Source organism: Trachurus trachurus (genome assembly GCF_905171665.1).
Source record: "Trachurus trachurus genome assembly, chromosome: 4".
Classification (NCBI taxonomy): domain Eukaryota; kingdom Metazoa; phylum Chordata; class Actinopteri; order Carangiformes; family Carangidae; genus Trachurus; species Trachurus trachurus.
Genome location: NC_139898.1, coordinates 15333200 through 15355142, shown reverse-complemented (window position 1 = coordinate 15355142; position 21943 = coordinate 15333200). Strand labels below are relative to the sequence as shown.

The 21943-nt window shown below is 42.8% G+C and overlaps 1 protein-coding gene across 1 annotated transcript in view; it reads right to left on the bottom strand.

Moving 5' to 3' along the window:
- The window catches only part of cpamd8 (C3 and PZP like alpha-2-macroglobulin domain containing 8), a 40538-nt gene that overhangs the window by 7534 nt on the left and 11061 nt on the right, over nt 1–21943 (bottom strand). Inside the window, exons 19-37 of the mRNA XM_083969847.1 lie at nt 21754–21816; nt 20574–20805; nt 18598–18751; nt 17390–17520; nt 17184–17235; nt 16779–17077; nt 15851–15919; nt 15011–15167; nt 14719–14895; nt 12983–13064; nt 9223–9379; nt 8805–8879; nt 6589–6754; nt 5871–5957; nt 5623–5759; nt 5365–5520; nt 4527–4589; nt 2385–2659; nt 2187–2274 (exon numbers count right to left, since the gene is read on the bottom strand). Coding sequence (XP_083825973.1) covers nt 2187–2274; nt 2385–2659; nt 4527–4589; nt 5365–5520; nt 5623–5759; nt 5871–5957; nt 6589–6754; nt 8805–8879; nt 9223–9379; nt 12983–13064; nt 14719–14895; nt 15011–15167; nt 15851–15919; nt 16779–17077; nt 17184–17235; nt 17390–17520; nt 18598–18751; nt 20574–20805; nt 21754–21816 — 2620 coding nt within the window. The remainder of the gene's footprint in view (nt 1–2186; nt 2275–2384; nt 2660–4526; nt 4590–5364; nt 5521–5622; nt 5760–5870; nt 5958–6588; nt 6755–8804; nt 8880–9222; nt 9380–12982; nt 13065–14718; nt 14896–15010; nt 15168–15850; nt 15920–16778; nt 17078–17183; nt 17236–17389; nt 17521–18597; nt 18752–20573; nt 20806–21753; nt 21817–21943) is intronic.

Here is a 21943-nt window from a genome sequence, read left to right as displayed (position 1 = left end):
TAAACAGAACAAAATCCCCAAGTTGATAGAAGCAGAGCTGGGTTAACACGTCCTAATGGTTCCACCAGCCATTTGGACATGCTGATTCTAAAAAGCATCCCTTTTTTTACACAGTCCTGGATGCCAGCTGTCATAGATCCTTCAACTCGTGTACTTCCCTTTACCTACATGTACAGTTCATAACTGAGGTGTAACTAAACACACTCTGTTGTACAGTGTCAGATCCACATGGTCTTCATTTGAACGTGCTCTGTCGACCGCGACTGGAATGCAAACCAACTGCAATCTACCATGAAATGATGATTCCAATCATGGACTTACGTTATACTGGACTTCAGTTAGCTGAAATCAACAAGTGCTAATAGCTTACCAAAAGGTAAATACTAAATGAGGTTATGGTATTTCGTTAACCTTGTACCCTAAAGTATGCGTGCATTAGACATGCATAACCATTTCTAGTAAATATGATTGTATGAATGAGTAATGAGAAAGCTGTTTAATACAAATTTGGGTGTGTACATAGAGAGCCAGCAGAGTTAATTCCCCCCAAAGGGGGATTTCTCATTCTGTCAAAGGTGGTAGCCTTTGGACAGCAGTGGTTTATGAGGTGCTCAGCCTGAGCTGGCGCCACCGAGACACACACACACACACTCTCGTTCTCTCTCAAACACACACACACACACACACACACACACACACACACACACACACACACACACACACACACACACACACACACACACACACACACACACACACACACACACACACACACACACACACACACACTATACAATTGGTCTCTGTTTACAAAAGCATTGTTTGTCGATCTAGCAACTAAAAATTGCCAACAAACTCCCATAGCTCAAATGTTATACCCACGGTGCGTTCTGGGTCGTTAAACAAAGCTCATTATATTGGGTGATAAGAAGCCATGGCTGTGGTAGCTCCCAGTCAGTCACTGGGCTAATCATTCATGACTACAGCATCCGTGAAAGCAACTAGACATGACTGTAGAAGCCAAGCTTGCCACCATAAATTGAGGAATGTAAGTGGCAGTCGGGCAGGCAGCAGTAAAACTCCAAGGGAGGCCAGCAGGGGTGTAAACTGAGCTTGTTAGCCACTACATCTCAGGTCAGCCTAGACTGACACACTCACAGCAGTATATGTGTGCATGTATGTGTGTGCATGTTTAACATCTCCCCAGGTAGCCAGAGAGGTGGCTTTTTTAGAGGTGGAAGCCTGCAGACTAAGACCCTATAACTGTCTGGTAATGAGGGACAAGCTTCTGATGGGTGGCTGGGGAGCTGACCTGGATCCAGCCCCTAAATGTACCTTATTTTTTTTTTTTTTTTTTTTTTAACTCACTCTGCATCAGTGTATCCATTTTTAAACTCACTCATATATCCTACCATTCCCAGTGTTTTAATTTAGCCCCATATTTATTACAGTATCTGTTTTTTTCGTCTGTATTTTGTAAACTAAAGCAAGTTATATCTAAGCCTGCACCTCATGAGGCCCAGTGAGGTGAGTGTGTTTGGTCTTGTGGACCCAGAGAGGCCCGATGACCTCCGACCCTGAGACATTGTAACTCCACAGGGCCTGAGCTGGCTGGCCTTTATCTCATCATACCTAAAAAACCTCCATAAAAAGGACCTTCATCTTAATGACCACTCTCATGACCGCAAATGTTATGAAGACATATACATCCAGTCAGACATTTGAAAGAGCTTCACATTGCCAATGTAGAGGGATAAGACATGTCCCCGTTTGAAGGATGTCTGCTGGAGCTCTTTTCTACAACAACTTTAAACAACAATGATGGGAATGTCAGGTAAACACTTGACTGCTTCCTGCTCTGATAAATATTTACATGAGAACATTTTCCACTGTGCTGCAGAAATAATGTTCATATCCAAAGTATGTGTGTGTTTGTTTAAGGACGCATCCTGTAAGGGTGTGAACATGTACACATGTGTCTGGGGTCTCCAAAGGAAACAGGCGGAGTCAGATAAATTCCATGACGTACTGCTTCCCATCAAATGGCCTCCAGATGTGGATGCATCTGTCTTTCTTTCTACCTTTCTTTCAGTTTAGCCACCTACCTGACGACTTGTATTGCAGGTCGAACAATCTCTGAGCCAGTATGACCAACACATTGTGTGTGCATTAATGCAATTACTTACCCTTTCTAGACTTTCCACATCTGCTCGGAACCCAGAAATCATAGGTACTTCTATGACGGCCATGTTGGAGGAGCCTGAGTGGAGCCACCTAGACAAGAGAGTTGGGGGTTGGGATGAAGATAGGGTTTGTTGTTATGAGCAGTTGAGCTGTGCACACAGGCCCACATCTTTATCTGTTGTACTGACAGCATGTTCTACCTGGCACAAACTTCAAGGGAGATATGGAAGTCCATTTTGTCCTGGTGAGCTGCTGGATCATCGTCGTCGATGGGTGCCCGGCGCTTTCGGTTGAGTTCAGAGCGGTTGTCTGCGCGGCTCCTGGAACGTGAGGAAGGATGACGGGAAGATGATGATGATGATGAGGAGGAGGAGGGGGGCTGCGGGTGACGCTCCTGAAATGGTTCTTTCAGGTCCACTTTGAGCTGGAAGGCTGGTTTAGACACTGGGTCAGGTACGTTGTACGACACATCAATCTACAGACACACAGAGAGCAGAGGGACCACAGTGTTTACGAATGTTCTCGACAAGACTTCAGATTCTCAAACAGAGCAACAAGGGCTTCTGTAATCACAGTAGGCCTACTTAGCTATAAAATTTGATTTTTTTTTTGTTTGTTTATTTTTGGACTCCCTTTGACAGGACAGTCCTATCGCTGCAGAACTAACATTTAATTTCTCAGTCTGTTGATCTTGGTGCAGACTGAAACACTGCAAAAAAAACTATTTGCTGAAAGGCCATGAAATTTTGTGCAGACATTCATGGTCCCAGCCTACTGACTTTGCTGATTCCCCAACTTTTTATTTAGCACCACCTGCAGGCTGACATTTTTGGCTTTAAGCTAAATATTCCTATTGGACAGAATACCATAGGATCTGGCTCAACATTCATGGTCCACAGAGAATGAATCCTACCAATTTACCCTCTACTTCTGCTACAAGGTTTGGTGTTGGTGAAGGTAATTAGTGTAACTGAGTCTTGTTAACATTTCCCTATTAGGTCTTCCACTTAAGCTATTCCATTTACACTGGTTTTGGTTCTACTTTGTCCTGTGTAGATATGGCTGATAACAAGCAAACGCCTTGTGTAGACGGTTTGTCACAGTGTCTGCTATCAAAGCAGGTCTTCATTTGTTTGCCAAATATTTGGTATGTGTTAGAAGAAGCTATTTCATAAAATAATATTTTCGTACGGAGGAAAAAAAATTAAATAACTTCTTGACAGTTGTGTGAAAGACACAAGTTTTGGCATCAAAGATTGGCAACAAACTACTTAGAGTTCAAATATTTAGGACCTCCGGCCTTGAAGAGACGAGGAAAGCAGGAAGAAAAAAAAAAGACTTAGGCAGCACTTTAAAGCATAAACCACAAATCATATTCACTGGACACAAGACATGCATTCAGCAGACTACTATTTCAGCCTGAGGACAACTTGCTGCTTTGACGCTCTTTTTAATTTCACAGAGGATTATTACTGCCAGAACTCTACAAATTTTGAATAAATCATCCAGTGTGATTTGAATCCTTTGCAAAGCTACTAAATAATAATCACCCATAATCATCCGGAGGCACAGGACATATACTCATCACGTACAGTTTGTCTACAAACACATACACATACAGGTCTCTTTGATAGCCCCACTCTTGTATTTCATTAGAGCCCAGGTGCTGCTGGCCCGAGGGTCTGTCAGAGATGTGTGTTGACGCACAAAGAGGTGTGGATGGAAGGGAAGTAGAGAGGGAGCAAGGTGTGAAGGAAAAAACTGTGTGTTTGCGAGTGAGAAACACTGAGGAGAACGACTTGGAAGACATTTCAGGCGCAAAAGACAACATCCGCTGCTCTCTTTGGCTCTGCCTCAGTCGAATCAACTCGTATCTCACACACTGGTTTCCAACAACAGGATTGTAAACATCCCACTTTAATCAGGCATGCTTTTTCATTTATGCCTTATTTAGATTTAAAGAAAACATTTAAACATGGGTGACAGGATGAGGGGGCAGAGTGTCAGCCAACAAAGAGGAAAAATGACTCCCACTGTTTATGAAAGGGCTTTTTGTTTGTCAGTGACAAGGTAGAAGTAAACAGCATCCTGTCCGGGGGACCACAGGAATCAACAGGAATGATCAACACATTCCAAAACAACTGGCTAAACTCTACCAGATTACTCCAATTTACAGGGAGGAATTTGGGCATTATGAGGTGACGGCAACTGACTCTCCCCTGCCGGGAGATTCTTGCTGTGAGCCAGAGAAGTAAGCATAACATTACAATTCCTTTTTGAGCAATTTTTAAGACTGAAAATGTGTCTGTTTGTGTAAGCCTGTGTGTGTAGCACTACAATACCTGCATGAGGCAGCAGCCCTCTCCTTTAGCGCTCACAAAAAGGCCTGTGGGGATACTGGGGATCTGAAAAAAAGAGAGAGACAGAAGAAAGAGAAGAAACAAAGAGAGTCAGAGGGGGCAAGGAGAGGTGAGTGAGTCATTTATCAAGTGAATGAATGCTGTAGGCTGCTGCACTGCCACTAGTGGTTCCCTGGCTACTAACCAGCAGGGCTTAATTGCCCCCAATTAAGCTGACACCACTAATCACAGCGGAGGAACATGCCCGGCAGAGAGAACATACTGCACTCTCACCTGAACCACTCCAGCTCGCGGAGCACTTTTACACACAGCGCAGTGCTAACCTAGCACCACAGTGCCCTGGGTAAAAGTTGGTTTGTGCACACACTGTCAAGTTTGTAACGTGTGGGCAAACAGGGCAATAAAACACAGCCATTAAATCAACAGACCAACTAGGTGCTTTTGGGAAATCCAGCTTGATTTAGTTTGGCAGTGTGAAAAGGTTCTGGCAACCAAACAGCTGGTTATGAAAACACAGATTAATGTGCAGGGCCAGAGTGTGGCTCTGTTACATGGTTGCTCATCAATCACTGTAATCAAGAGGGAAACATTTCTAAATTACATTAGTGTTCAAGGGATTCACTAAAGTGACATGTCCTCTTTGAAGTAACAGCAATCAATGGTAGAATTGGCAATGAATGCTGAAACAATGCTGTCCGCCTCAACAAACTGAAGTGTTCCTCATCTGCATAGAAAATACTAGGGAGCAGCCCTGCCATAAAAAAAAAACACAACACCACCAAGTATGTACACTATTCACTGTTTCCATGGATGTGATTACCTTGGCACTCTGGAGGAGTTTCTTGTTGTCCCTGTTGAGTTCAAAGGTCTCCTGGAAGTCGAGGTTGGTGGAGGCCAGTGAGATGGTGAGGTTGACGCCTCCCACATATGACAGGATGGCGTACTCTGACAGGGCCTGCAGTGCCACACACGTGTCCTGCCACAAGTGGGTGAAATTAAAATCAAGTTTTTATTGATGCCGCTACAAGTGTTTGATTCAAGAAAGAGAAAGAGGTTGTAGCCTGAGATACGGGGCTACCTGTGTGGAGGAGAAGCCGCCCAAGGCATTCCTCTGCTGGGAAAGCCATTTGACCACAGGCAAGGCAGAAGCCACATCGCCCAGGAGAGTGTAGGTCAGGAGACCATAGGCTGTCATCTCCACCTCTGCTGACACCACTGGGTAATAACAGAAAATATGAAAACTCTTATTTAATTCATTTTGGGGAATTACAGATGGGTAACAAGTATTTCCAATGAAGAGGTAATAATAATGGATGTACGGTATACCTGACTGAGAGAGGCCATCACTGAAGCCCATGAAAGTGTCCTCATCTGTCATAGTGCTGCCTGTCAGACTCCAGTGGGTGAGTCCATCTACCCAGACAAACAAAGGGAGATTAACACAGAGAGGGTGCAAGGGGAACATCCCGTATCATATGACTCACTGTATCATTATCCTAATTGTCTGAATCTTTCAGCAACTATGCAACCAAGCCCTGTGCCTTCATTGTACTTGGCACATAAAATGATTATGATCAACTTAGAACATTTTTGTATTCCCCTCAACACGGTCAAATCTGCAAATACTCGCAGAAAGTTTCAGTCAAGAGGAAGAGGAGGAAATGGCCAAAGGAAACCAACAGTGAGATAAGAAAACGAAAGGAAAAGGGAGGAGTGGATTGAACTACTGAGAACTACAGCGGCTACTTTCACAACAGTTTGTGGCCTACATCTTGTGTAGTGCAGCCTTACAGCAGTAATGAAACGGTAAAACAGTACCACCTTTGTGTTGTGGTCAAGACCTGATAGAAGAACATTTCTGCATATTCTCACTCTTATCTTTTTAACGGTGCATTAGTCTTGTTGTTACACACCACTTCCATTCAACATCTGGTGTTTGCTTGTCACCTTTTTCATACATCTGTTGTCCACTGCTTAGCTCTGAATGAAAGAGCCTCTGGTGGCTTGTTAATCATGTTGCTCACAGTGATGAGTGTGTCGGTACCTTGAGTGATGGCCATGTGGTTGAGGCGGCGCAAGGCCAGCGGGGCGTAAGGGCTTCGTAGCAGAGCCAAGGCGTATGCAGACAGGGCCGTGGTGTATGGGTCATCGGCAGAGTAGGTGTTGCTCTCCAGGAAATCCTTGGCTTTGGCTACTGCCACCTTCTCTTCCTGGATCAGATGGGACAGCATGTAAGACAAACACAGATGTGGTCGTAGTGGTGATCAACAACTTATACGACATGTCAGAGACAGAGTTTGGGTATTGTTCCAAATAAAAGACATTTCTGGGAAATAGTATTATTTGCTGGCAAACTTGCAGGCCTGGAGAAACTTATTTATGTACATTTCTTGTCCCACAAGTGCTGTTTAAGCTTTTGAAATTCACATTTACTCCATTTTTGACTGGTTAAAATAATAAAAAATCATTCAAAACTTCACTTACAGTTAGCCCTATTATCAAGGTGCCAAACTACATAGAAATAAAACTACAAAGATGGTTTATTTTTGTGATCCTTTTGCCCTGTTTGCAAACTACTGTGCATACAAGAGAACAGGAGAATATTTATACAGGGAAAATTATTTAAAAACTATTTAAATACCCATGCTAAATATTATTGAATTTGTGGTGTTGATAGATAAAGTTCTGCAATGCAATACACAGCTGAAATAAAGCAGTCACACTCAGCTGATAAAGCTGAAAATTGTGAATCCTATTGTGATAGTGTATTGCTCCATGGGCAGTGTAGTAAAACACAATAAAAACGGCTGTGAAGTTTAAAATTTGACTTTAAACCTGACCAAAATGTTGCTACATTTAAACTGTCAACATTATGGTATAAGTGAATGAAAAGATACAGTGTGTTTCATATCTGTACAGTAATGACTTTCTCATTTTATCCTATTCTGTTTTATCTGCTGCAGCAATCTACTGTAATTTCCCTGCAGGGATCAGTGGATATGCTTCTGACATGGCATGACCTTTGGCATACATTTTCAAAACACACACACACACACACACACACACACACACACACACACACACACACACACACACACACACACACACACACACACACACACACACACACACACACACCGTCAACATAATCTCTGTCAGTGTTCAGCCGTTTAGAGGCTAAACTGTCCAAACTCACAAACCCACTCCTCTGCTGAGATACAGTTATTCAATAAACATTCATTTTGGCCATTAAAAAGTTGAGAGTCGACTTTCATCTCATGCAGATGTGACCTTCCCTCTCATCCATGAGATGATAGGCCTCCAGAGCCACTCACTGTAATTGCAGCAGTCATCTTTTAATTAAGTGAAATGGGAGGGGGGGTGGAGGTTCTGCTTTGATGTGAAGGATACCTTTTCAGTTTTTATCAGTTGTAAAAGGATAGATTCTCAGAAGAGGCCCTTTGGGATAGATAGCAGAGGAAACAAGGAGAGACAGATGGATGGAGAGGAGCCAGGGGGAGGAAATGCTAAATAAAGAGTCAACTATGCAGACAAATTGAGCGCAAAGACAAAAACAATCAGATGTTTAGCGCCTTTTATGTTGCAGGGATTTCCAACACAAGCTGTGGACAATCTGAGCAGAATGCCTCAAACATTTTACGACTGAGCGGCTCTCACGGTGAAGTTGTTAAATAGTTAAGGATTGTGATTAGTAAGAGAGTAAAGAAAAAAACAAGCCAACAGAGAGGAAAGTAGATCAACAAGGGAGAAAACTGGGAGGATAAAGAGAGGAATGTAACCTGGGTGTCTCTCAGGGGACTCAATTGTCTCTACATGTCAGCCTAAATCTTTTGATGTAGTCCAAAACGTGATTAGATATTAGATTAGCAGCACCGGGGCATAACAAATATGAGTAGGCTGACTGCCAGCACATCCATCTTCACAACTATCAGGAATGCAGTGATATGTCCACACATGACCCAGTCTGGTAGGATGGGGTACAGGAGTGAGTAGTTAAAGTGGGACAGGTAGCGCACTACGTGTTGTGTGTTAAAAGACTTTCTCCTGTTAATCCACTGAAACCATGAATCAAATGTTACAGCACAGACAAATAAGGCAGAGTGGAACTTTTTTTTTGTTTTGTTTTGTTTTACATGGGTTTAACTGCTGCCAAATAAAACACTATTTGGTCCATCAAAAGCTCAACTCTAAGGAGTGTCTGTGGCTACACTGACAAACTGTTTTTGTCTGTGTGCTTACCTCTGTGGTTATCCCTGTCTCCAGGAGAGCTGCGACCACATAGGCTGTGAGTGAGATCTTCCCATGGATCCCACCCTGTGGATAAAAACACACATTAGTTTTCAGCTGTTCTCACAAATGGTACGGGTTTACATCTTGCAAAATTCATGCAAGTCTTTAGAATATTTCATCCAAACATTAACATTCATTTAATGAAACCATGTAAATTGCAAGGCAGTTTAAAAGTGGCTTCCCCGGATAAGGAAACTTTGTAAACAACATCTCAGCCCTCACTTGTACTGAGTGTATATGTCTGACAGTACACACAGGAAACATAAATATCCAGTGATATGCAGCCAGGTTCATACAATTAAGTTAAAGAATCTTTGAAAAAAACAAGAGAAAAACAAGATTTCCATCCAATTAGACACCGGCCTACCTGCAGGTCCTTGTTGAGGATGCGTCCCATGGCAGGGAAGGAGCCATCATCGCGCTGATGCTTGATGAGCCAGGACTTGGCCGCTCGAAGCTCCTCTGGGTCAATGAAGATGAAACCTCGAGACTGAGCAAAGGACTTGAGCACAAACGCTGTCAACCTAGAGGAAAGAGAGGTGGAGGGGGGTGGGGGGTGAGGTAGACAAAGGAGTGACAGTCAAAGATTCTTTAAACCATGCGCTGGCACATCCTGAAAAATACTTAAATATCAAGAGTTTGAAAGCAACGGAGTGACAAGGATTTTTCAACCAAACACACTCTTTCAAGTCTGTCAACAGATGGGGGGGTGGGGGCGATAGTGTTAGGTTTAGATGGAGGGATGTTTTTGTCAAGAGCACTGGTATGTATAGACAGATCTGATGAAATGGGGAAAAAAAGAGAGGAAGGGAGGAGGGGAGGAGATGGGTGCGGCAGGGTTTGATCACCGCTACAGGATACGGCAGCTGTGCTCTTGAGGATGTGAAATCTCACACGGGCCAATCAAGTATGTTTCTGCATGTGAGTTGGAGATTCCCCAAAAGCATTCCGCAACTTATACAAACACGGATCCCAGGGACGAAGGTTGTGAATCTGGCTGGCCTGGGAGTGCAACTGAAAGTTTATGAGGCATGGTTTTAGTGGGCCACGGTAGAGAAGAACCAGGGGAATCACGGGGAAAGGCCAAGGTCAGCCCTAGGGGACGAGGCTGAGCTAATAAACACACACTCATCCATAAACAACAGACCTCCTGGTAGTGGTCGAAGGCTGCTGTCTTTGAACAACAACTCCTCAGTGACAGCAAGACATTCCATTACAGCACTCCTGACTACAATGCACTTATAGGATGAGGCAAAGCTGCTTGCCATAAAAAGACAGAAACACAAGATGGAAATGAAGAAATAAACAAACAGGTCATGCTCTGGTTTCTCAACGCAGCTCGTAAGTAAGTGCGCGATCCAAGTTAGAGCACCAGGGGAGATGAGTAGGAAAAAAAGAACTTTGCTCTCATAAAGCAAAACATTAAATCTTCCCTGGCTGAAACCTGGATGTTATTCCTCCCCAGAGACAAAAATAGGGATGAAGCCGCAAGCCTGTTGGAATTTTTATAATGTTAAGTAATATCGTGTCACAGGCTTTAAATGTCGGGCCCCAAGGAAAGGTACTGGAAAGTGTAAATATGATTTAGTTTGGGGAAGGAAGGAAGCAATAGACAGGCTTACTTCCACCACTCGGCCTCTGACTGGGGTCATGCTCTCCAGACCCCCCCCCCCCCCCACACACACACACACACACACACCCCGCCATCTCTTCTTTCTCCCGTTTTCTTACTTCTCATTCCCAGATCCCCTCTCTGAGCTACCCATATCCAGCTCCACACTTCAAAGGGGAGATCTGAAGTATTTTGTGCTCCATGATAAAGCCTAGGTTGATAAGCTTAAAGGGGAATGTTATGAGTTGGACTTTGAGAAAGTGTTCCCGACTCCTGTTTCTTTTTTTGCATTCAACTATCAAGACGTTGCTGATGTGTTGTTTCAGAAAGCACCCAGAGGTGCATTACGACAATGTATTACTAACAAGGGGTTAGAGTTAGGGATGACATCATGGATCAGGTGCTACTTATGCTACTATTGTAACCAAAATGGGGAAATAAAATCAAAACATTAGTAGAATGTGGCTGATCCTTTGGTGGATGTGTTTATGTTTCCAAATTGCTTAGTGACACATTTAGATGATGATATTTTTAGAGAACACGCAGAGAGCTTTAGTTTTAGGAATGCATCTCTATAGCCAGGCGATACCAAAAGAAAGGAAGACACAGTGGCTTTTTTCAGTTTGGCACAGGACTGGAAATAGATATTAGGTTAATACTGCAGCAGATATCAGTTCTTTCAATCTCTGGTATTCAGCCCCCAACCCCGCTAATGCTGTCAGATCAGTCTTTGGGCAGACACAAATGCCATGCCAGCCTCAACATGTAGAGAGCCCAGGACTGAGACTTCAGAGAAAATGAAAAAATATACTGCCCCACTCTTAAAGATAATCATATAAAGAAGGAGCAAAACTTAACAAGTTTGTTAAATGTTAGTTTTTTTTTTAGTTTTGACCACATATTTCTCTGTTGGATAATATGGAAGAACATACAATCCTTCCTTTTTGTCTTTAGGTGCAGTGATAGAGTTTATTCACCTGGGGCTGGGATGTTGTTTGTGTGTAAAAAGCTTATTAGGATAATAGCAGAAGATGAAACGACCAGTTAATCCAAAAATGTAATCGATACTTTCAAAAATAAAGTAATTAGGATTAGGTTTACTGTAAATTATGGGGTTTAAAGTGCTACAGTTGGGGATAAGGAAGTAAACAGTAAATAAAAAAAAGCTTTTCACAAGAAGGGCAATAACCTATGTACTGTATGCACAAATACACACCCAACCACGACGTTCCCTTCAGTCTGCATTGCTATGTCTGCAGAATGGCCGTCGGTTTTCATTCAAACCAACATAAAAGGGGGCGTGGGGATGAGGACCTACTCTATAACTCCCATTATTAGTTAGTGTCTGCCTGCTCCTGAATTACATCAAGCCAGTGAACTTTCAGCCCACTCTGTGCACTCTTAGTAGCCTTTGCAGCAGAGATGGCCAGCACTGTACACCGAACAATTACTGCCAGCCCTTGTCATTATGTTCAATCTTTTCGACACATCCTGTCAATTTCCTCTCAGATACATTTTTACAAGCTGGAATACATTAACACTGCATTACAGGAGCTTTTAAGCAGGCAGTAAATGTGCTGCTCTACTTGTGAACTCTGGAACCAAAACAAAAGCTGGGCTTGTTTTGGATGCAAACATGTTGCTGATGGATTCATAAAGTGTCTGATGCAGGTTTACTGAAGGTTCACCATCTGTGTTGTGCCCACAACCCACACTTGTTGCCCCGGGCGCCAAGGAAAACTCCAAACCACTGCTTGTTACATCCTCATATCCTCTCACACAGTCATCGGGGGAAGAGTTCAAGGTTTCCATGGCAGTTTAATGTTACCAATTACACCCAGGTAGTGAGTCATTAAGAGGCATGCACTACCTCTTTTCACATTTTGTAGGCCATGTCAAAAAAAGAGCAGAGAGCCATTTGGTGAAGTGGCTCCAGACAACTTACAACAGTGTCTCCAATAGTGGCATTAAGAGCATGTCTGTGGGGCCAAAACAGCATGGGTCCACTCAGTGAGACGGATATGAACCCTGATTAACTGAAAATAAATCTTGACAGCTTTTCCTACCTCAGGGATCCAATTATGCAGTTTGTTTACGATTCTCTGCCGTTTATGTAACCTGCTGTTTCACAGTATTAGCTCTATTAAATATCATAATACCCACCTCAGCTCATAAATCAACCCAAGGTATGCACATTGTGCATGGGCCTTAAAATCCAAGCAGTGGAGTTCCCCATTGAGAGCATTGATTTCAGTTTTATAAATATTATGAGATGATTCTGTCTGCCTGCCTACCCCCAGGGAGTGTAAACATGAAATAAAAACTCACCAGTGAATTAAACACACCAACATGAATAGATTCATTTGAGCACAGCGTACTGAGATGCTGATAAAAACTTCATTGCCTTGGCTTGTAGTCTATGTCCTAGTTAAAGTTGAAGAATGTGACTACAGCTAAACGTAGTTGGCTGGTATGAGTCGTGTAAACTTGAACGGTTACCCCGACAATGACTTACCACATGCTACCAGAGGAATCCCTCTCTCCAAAGGCACTGTAGGATCCATCCTGCCGTTTGTAGGTAAGTTGTCTCTGGTAGCCTGGATAAGAATAATGAATAGGAGAGGTGATTGAAGAGCAAGAATAGTTTAAAAAAAAAAGGAAATGAGAAATTACCTAAATCGTTTATACACTTTGTCAGATTTTAGAGACCCTGCAAAGACTGTAGGCAATTCAGCTCAACATATTTTTTCATCCATTACCCCAGACACTGGGTTAAAATAATAGAGTAAAAAAACATTCCAAACAATTCTTGCACTCTGTGTGTTATGGGATAAATATACACTAACTGCAGGAAAAGAATGATGAGATACTAAGAGGCAACCTCCTGGGCTGAAGAATGAAGCACCAAAGGCTGCACACTTTGGGTCGGTATTTTTATAAGTGCAAACATAGGAACAGAGATGCAATAAACTGAATGCAAATGATGAGAAACTTAGTGAACTTCGTTCTCATTTCATTGCATTGAGCTGCACCTAAATATATGGCCTTGTTGTTGTTGTGCACACGATGAAGCACTTTGTGTTCATCATTGTGATTATGCAATTATAACAGACTAACTATACAAAGGTGTCCAGGTGCTCCACGCTGTGATCAAAGATGGCGATTCAAGCACAAGCCACTTAAACAAAACAATATGGCTAATATGGAAATAATAATGCATTTGTTCCCATATTTTATGAATTTCTACTTTAGAAATTTGCTCCATGAGTGTTTTGGATTAGTCAATTCTGTCAACTTGAGGTCAGCTTAACAGTTTTATTCCCAATACCTGGATGATAAATAATAACTCTTCGACTTTTGCCATTTGAGGCATGAGCACGACTCCACGGGGTGGCCTGCCCCTTGTATAGCACACTAGGAAAAGTCTAGTGAAAGTTTCTGAAGGTGAGCCATCTTTACAATGGGTAAGTGGAGAAAACAGAGGGGGTGGAGGAAAGCCTGGTCTGGGTAACTGAGTAAAAACATCCAGCTTCTTTCCGATCCATGATCTGGAGTATTGAGTTCCAGCCAGGCCAAGACTCCTCTGTCAAGAAATCCACACTTCCACAAACAAAATCCATTATCCAAGGTAAACTTGACTCCAATAGTTTCCAGAAAACCCAACAACAGTATACACTGTGCCAGCAATTAGAGGACATTCCTTCCTCTCGGCATGAACCCACTTGGTGCACAGCTGGGCTAAGAGGGGGTTTTACTCGTTGAGAATCATGGCACAATCTGAGAGTTTCATTGACGCTCTTGGTTCCTCTGCTCAAACAGCTGCTAGCTAACTGCTGCTAGCTAAGTGTTAGCGGCAGGGATTTGGGAATGCAGCGTATCTTTGGGTAAACATGTCATCTGATATCTCAATTAGCACGACTCATACTGAGCTTCAAATAAATACGATTTACAGCAAATATTCAACTTTCAAACTATTTTGCTTGCAATCAAATCCAAATATCCAAAGTATGGTGGAAAAACAAGGAAAACAAATCACTCACAGACTATAGACAATTTGTTTAAATTACAAGTGATCAATAGTTAAGTGTCCCAAACACAGAATAAGAAATAAAGAGCAACAGAAAGTGTTTGTGTGTGTGTATGGGAATCGTGTATAATCCACAAGGATACATTTGCGTAACAGTAGGCCTACATTTTAAGGGTAGAGTGTAATATGAAAACCTGAATGCTCTCAGGTCGTATTTCCTTTACCTTGCAGTAAATAGTCGGTTGCTTCATTCTCAACCTCAGGGCTGAGCTGCCTCGTCTTCTGTAGGTACTTGAGAACAAAGACATTAGGGGCAAAGTGGATCATGTTCTGCTCCCCGCATCCAAAGGGCAGCCGCAACAGCTTGTCAAGGTTATTTAGAGTTGGCCCCATGACATCACCTGATGCAGGTGCACAGAGACACACACAGACACAACAAACTGGATTTTAGTTCCATTCAAAGACAGCAAATGATGGGAATAATAGTCAGTGTGTCTCAGAACAGAGAAATAATACCAATCATAAATGCAGTGGCCTTCTCAGATCCCGGAACCATGTTGTGAGGGACCCCCAGAGTGAAGGCCTCGTTGTGGTTCTCATCAGAGTCCTCTTTCCTCCAGATCTTAAATTCTCCGACTGAGCCCCAGCCTGTTGAGAAGCCAATGTGGCGCACCTGGATGGACAAACAAACAGATCATTATCTCAATCACATGAAGGGAAGTTACAGGCACAAAATAGACAATTACCAGAAAATATTCAAAATTTATTTAGGAATCGGGAGGGAAGTTATCAACTGAGAGGGGAACATAAATTCAAAATCTTAAAAACAAGAACAATTCTGAAAGGTTTCTGTATATCTGTCACTGGTGTCAAATTATGGAACAATCTAACTGAAGACCTCAGGCAAAGTCCAAATATCAGCCGGTTTATGAAAATGTACAAAGATATGGTGCTTAGCAGGTACAATGGATAGTTATCATTAATGACTATTGCATTACTCCTTAATTGATACGGCATGGTGATGATGTATGTATGTATGTACATGTATGCGTGTGTATATGTGTAGTATGTGTATATGTGTTGATATGCATGTATATTTTAACTAGACATAGGGGTGAGAGCTAACAAGCTATGCTTCTCCTCACTCCTTTTCGAATGTCACTTATTTTCCTTATTTTTTCTTTTTTTTGCTTCCTCAGTGTTCACTTTATATTGTGCTGGATAATAATTTGCTTAGTAGCAAATCAGGAAGCCTTTTACTATGTTCATATTCAAAATAAACATTACAAACAAAAAAAACAAAAACAAACAGAAAGTAAAGTAAAGTAGTGTATAAATGTCATAAAAGAGTCAAACCTGTCCAGGGATCTGGCCTGCCCAGTGGAGGATCACTGACTCATTGGATGGATGTAAACCATGTCCGACCTGAAGAGAGTAATGCAGACAGGCTAAAGCAAAAAACACCTCTGGAGAAATAAACATTTGTAATTAAAAGCCCATCATATTGTTTTGTTTGTATTCAATTGTGATGCCACAGCTGCACCCTGTAAGGATCAGAACACAAGTAGAACTGTACACAAACAGACAGCAGTCAACAAGAAAACATTACGAATCAGTGAACCCACTTTAGAAAGCAACTGGTGCTGTTTTTGGACTCCCTCACACTGAGCACTAATAACGTCCCTCTGCCAAGTGTTAGTGACGCCAGTGTGATTCACTCACCTCCCACACACAATCACAAACACAAACATACAAACAGACCCATGTAGAGAGCATTTCCTCCCTGGTACTGGAGTTTAACTTCATAATCACATTAAACCAAAGACCATGCATGGCCAAGCCCCACAGCTCATTAACCCTAAAATGCCATCGTCCCCAAGAAAATAAATGAATCCTATTGGACTGTAATGTGCATTGCTCTTCTGCAGGCTTTTAATTGCTGCCTTTGGTGAATGGTGCAAAGCTAATGCCAGGGCTGGGGCCGGGAGGCAGCGTGCCAGCCAGAGAGGGCCATGCGAGCACCAGGCCATGGATCAACGAGTGTCCTCAGTGACATCAGCCCGTTAAGCGTGACCTTACCGGAAGGCACGCCAGTAAAAGTGGCGCCAGTCCTCCTAACACACAGACCCCATGGCCTGCTGAGTGTTTTTCACCCTCCTCTTTTTCTGTCAGAGAGTCCACTTATGATCTAACACAAATCTGCTGCACTTGTTGGTGCAAAACCTTTATATGTTTCTACACTTTGAGGAGAATATTTTCCTCTACAGTCCCTTTATTTTCTTACCTGTACCACGCCTCCTTTCCAACTGATCCAGAAACTTCGGAACTCGTCCCAGGAAAGGATGCCTGGTGTGGAAGCACTGACCAGGGGCTCGCCCATCTTGCCCAAGGATATCCAGGAACGAGTGTTTTGCCTTCCCCCAAGTACGATCTCTAGCATCTCTGCACTGTCGTGGGGGCTGGCAGAGAGAGCAAAATGGGCATCGTTGTGGGTCTTCACTGCAACCTGGAACTGGTTCATCCTGGCCGGCTTTTTCACATACTGATACTCATATTTGTTGGGAGTGGAAATGTGGATCCTCTCTGACAATGGAAATACAAAATAGACTCAGGCACACAGGGTTATTAAAATGTAGCCAACTGTGCAATACTATATCAATATATGATAGAAGACTGTGTCTGCACTGACCATTGGGACAGAAGAAGACACTGTATGTGTATTCTCTAGGCAGGCCTTCTGGCTGTAAGGAGGATGAGGAGAAGAGAAAGAATGAGGATAAGCAAGGACAAGTGACATACATTAAGGGAATAAGGGAAATAAATTCTAACTTTAAACTTTAATCTTTAAATAAAATACATAAAGCAAATGACATTGATCAACATCAGCCCTCATACCTCCACTAGGACTGTCCTGCGAACATAGTCCAGGCCCGTTGGGATCCTTCTTTCCTCCACATCGTTGCTTGTTTTCCCTGTCTGGAGTCCATCTGAGCAGCAGCTTGGTTCACTATAGGCAATGGCACGAGCTATCGGGCAACGCAGAACAGAATCAGTGTTCCTTCTTTCATTTCTGTCATGGAACAGTATCACCAAATTTGATTGTGTTTGAGTGTCTGTGGAGTGTCAGCGCAAGCCACTTGCTAGCTTCTTGACACACAATGGTTGACAATGTTACTGGAGATTTCAAACCTCCATTTCAGCTGGAGACGATTGTGCACTAATGTTTCCATATTTGCCAATTTGAATCTGAAGGAGCATCCATCTAATAGCACAGGCTGTATAAGTCACTTTTTATAGGTGGATGAAAATATCACCATGGCAACAAATTATAATTAAAAGTGAAATTATTTAGGGTTTTCCTTAAAACATGATTGTGAAGTCACGAGGCCTCGTCTCTACTGTCTTTGTGGTCATCGCTCATAACATACATTACACGGGACAAACACGTCTGTAAGAGGACTCCCAGTTCTCTTGCTGAGGAGCACATTGGAAATGTGGCCCTGTGCCAATGGCGTCTCTTTGTGTGTGTGTACTGAGAGGGAAACACAAGGGGCCAGGGGACTAGGAGTGGGGCCATGGGGGGCCCATTGACCGCCAGTGACCTGCAAACTCATCAACATGCCACTCAGTGCCACAGCACGGCTCTGGTTTGCTCCCCCACTGCCGGCCTGCTTTGTTCTCACATGCGCTTTGGAGTGGACTGTTTGTAACTCTGGGTGGGTGACCAGATCACACACAGCTCAGCTCCTTGGCCAGCAGAGCTCTCCTGAGTCAAAGGCTTGGCTCTTTGTAAGGCATCACACTGAGGGGACCGACGGCCTGGTCAAAGTGCCACACCACTTAAGAATTCAAATAATGCTACTTTCGCCATGCAGAATGCACTAATCTGAATTGTTTACATGAACAATTGTTCATTCACAACAAACACTGAGCCGTGCCATTCTCTTTAAAGCTAAAACAAAGAAATTTGGGACATATTGTTTGTTTACTTCTTTGCATGACATAGAGACAAAATAAGCAATCATAGCTGCAGAGAAGTATTTTTTCCACTCAATACAAAAGGTGACAAATATCGTGAATAACTGTTCATTTTGCTGGGGTACCTGTGATGTTAGCAGATCCCAGTTCAGAGAAAGACAAAACAATCGATGTGGGAGTAGCCTCTCCTGGTGCGACACACTTCTTCCTGGTAAGGTGGTGCCTTCCAGGATGGCCAACAAACTTGATGCCCTTTGGAATTGATACTTTAACATGAACCTGTGAGAGAGGAGAGGAGAGGAGAGGAGAGGAGAGGAGAGGAGAGGAGAGGAGAGGAGAGGAGAGGAGAGGAGAGGAGAGGAGAGGAGAGGAGAGGAGAGGAGAGGAGAGGAGAGGAGAGTCTGACAGGGCTACAGTGACATCATCTCTGCCAGGCACCCCCCTCCCTCATATAGCGTGTTCCCCTCAAAGCTCTGAAAGCAAGGGAGAATTTTTAAATCACATTGTGAATTTTCCATGCTGACTGACTCATGCTTCTCAAGCTCCCTGAAGGATTAAGTTCCACTCATCGTCCAATTTTCACAGAGGGCTCAGTAAAGCAGAGGGATCTTTTAACTGTTCTTTATCCACAAGTCGTAAATAACACCGCAGAAAATATAGGAATCACATGTTGTTAGGCTGGACATCAAAAGAAGGGCTATTCTGGTTTGCATATTCACCTAACATGACATCAGGGCAGCACACGCACAAGCCATTTAACAGGCTCATCTGCAAACATCATGATGTCATCTGTGTGGAGCGCAGGATGGACCCATTTAAGGCCAAGATAGAGCTCAGAAGGCTCTTCAAAGTGAGTGCTGAAACATACTTCTGGGCTAATCTCACATCTTCACATTACAAACCTGCGCTTCCTTTGAACACAGTTTCCAGTACCTCTTACCTACAGTTATCTAATCAACAACCCTTTAGCTTCATTCTTCACTATGTTTCGACCACACCGATTTTGCTTAATACAAAATAAATAAAAACAGTGGTGTGGATGTTTTAGCCCCAACAAAGATGCTCAGTCTTCTCTGTGATCCACAATCTTTATTTCCAACACCTTTGTACTTAACAAACCTAAAAAGAAACTCTTAAACTTACTTTAATATTTAATATTATTTTATATTCTTCTTCTACTACTGTCCACTCTATTAATGCCACATACTATATCCCATTTTTCCAACTTGAAGACCTTTTCCTTATCATTTTCAACACCCTTTCTGCCAATTTCAAATGGTCTGTTTACCATGTACTACTTTGCTTCTTGCTCCAGGAAGGATGTTGACTCTGAATGTGTCTCCTGCGACACATTGGGAGTTGCTAACTGTTTCCTTTCAACTGACAATGGCCAATAACACTCTAGGACCACTGTAACGCACACACAGTTTAACACTATCCTGCCAGATGTTACCCTGGGTCAAAAGTGTCACAAGTGAAATGACGTAAAAGTGAGTGGACATCAACAAATCTTCAGTGCTGTAAGTATAATATCTATTTCTATCTGTTGCCACAACAAGAACATCATCTACAACCTGCTGAGATTACTCACAGTGGAGTCAGCAGCACATATTCATTTTTCTGAAAAGCAGCTGTACGGTACAACTTTACAAAACAGTCATAACTCATCTCTGTTATTTTTTTTGTGAAAAATAAGATTTTAATGGGGCGGTGCGTGGTGCAGTGGTTAAAGCGGCCGCCCCATGTAGAGGCTACAGTCCTCAACGCAGGCGTCCCCGGTTCGAATCCTGCGTCGGGCAGACCTTTCCTGCATGTAATTCCCCCTCTCTCTGCCTCCCCCTTTCCTGTCTATCTCACTGTGCTATAATAAAACAAAAAATATACTTAAAAAAATAATAATAAGATTTTAATTGACATTTCAATGGATTATACACAATTTGAAGTGTCTGAGCTGAAACATGTAAAAGCTCCGATAAGGCCCTTTAAGCTGCGACAAATTAGTAAACCAAAACTGCCCCAACCCTACAACTCAGTTGAGTTTGTTTGTGAAGGCTGGACAAGTTTGCTTCCTGTCCATTTGGCCCCTCATTCATCATCTTACCTCAGCGCACATTGGCAGGTAGTTGTAGACGGTGAGGGGAACTTTGGTCTGCTCCCCTCTGATTAAGCTGTAGGGCAACGTGAAGTCAACAAAGAAGGGCTTAAAGGTACGAAGCTCCACTCTCTTTGCTAAGCCCAGCCCCTTCTCCTCAGATAGGCCAACGGCTTCTGTCACCCAGGTGGTGATTGAATCCGGCACATCCAGTCGCAGCTCCGCTTCCCCGCTTTCAGAGCTGTCGGTGACACATGTTGAGATACAACTTGAGTGTCAGGGAAGTAAAAAGAGTTTAACATCCTTTCATGGTTTAATTTAAGCAATAAAGGTTGCAGACTACAAAGCTGGACTTGATGAAACACTGTGGATTTCTTTTATGTTGGCAACACCTGGGTCAACATCAACACCTGCACCGGTGTAACTACAGCAAACACTCTAAAAACAGATAGGTGTGAGGGACAGTCAGGTGTTGACCCAATCTGCTTCTTTGAATGAATGAGCTGAGATCATTATTGGCAACACATATTTAATGTTGGTCTTGGCAAAGGGTCACAGGGTGTAATAAACTTGAAAAACTGCATGTACGCCCATTCCTTTTGATCAAAGTTGCCCAAAATCCACTTCAATAGACATTTAAGGGAAATCAGAGCTTTGGACTTCACAGGAAATTAGGCAGAGCTGGAGTCCCATCCAAAGGAATCAAGCATATGGAAATCTATGGGCAACTCATTTATATTGGCTGAAAATGAATGGAAGGAGCTGTTGAGAAAGTGACAGTCCGTTCCAAGATCGCCCAATTTAAATGAGGCACATTCACACCCAGAGGGGGGAAATCTTGGATGCTGCTACATGATGGATCATCCATCTTCTCGCATACAGATTTACTAGCACCTTTCCTCTCCTCTCTCTCATTCCTTTCGTCCCCCAACAATCTGTCATCTCATCTTCACTTTCTCTTTTGCAGCATTCATTTTTTTATCCCCACTTCCCATCTTTTCTTGTACTTGTGTATCCTTTGCCCTTTTACTCTTCCAGTTTATTGTACATGTACTCTTCTTGCCTTGTTCAACTCTTCTAAATATTTTAGATTGTGACAGATTAAGACAGTGTGGTGCACCTCATCCACGTAGCCACAGGCATGTGACACACATATGAGACTGAAATATTTATATGAAGATTTAAATACCTGACGTTGAGGCAGTGCCACACCCAAGTCTCTGGGAAAAATGTACGCCTCCGCTTCTCTGCTCTGCAACCAAAACACAAGCTGACATCAATAAAAGCCTTCAGCTGCTCACAATAAAACAACACCATAATTGGAAAATGTATTATCCTGAATTCCACACTGACATTCTCTGAATCATGTTATGTGTTTA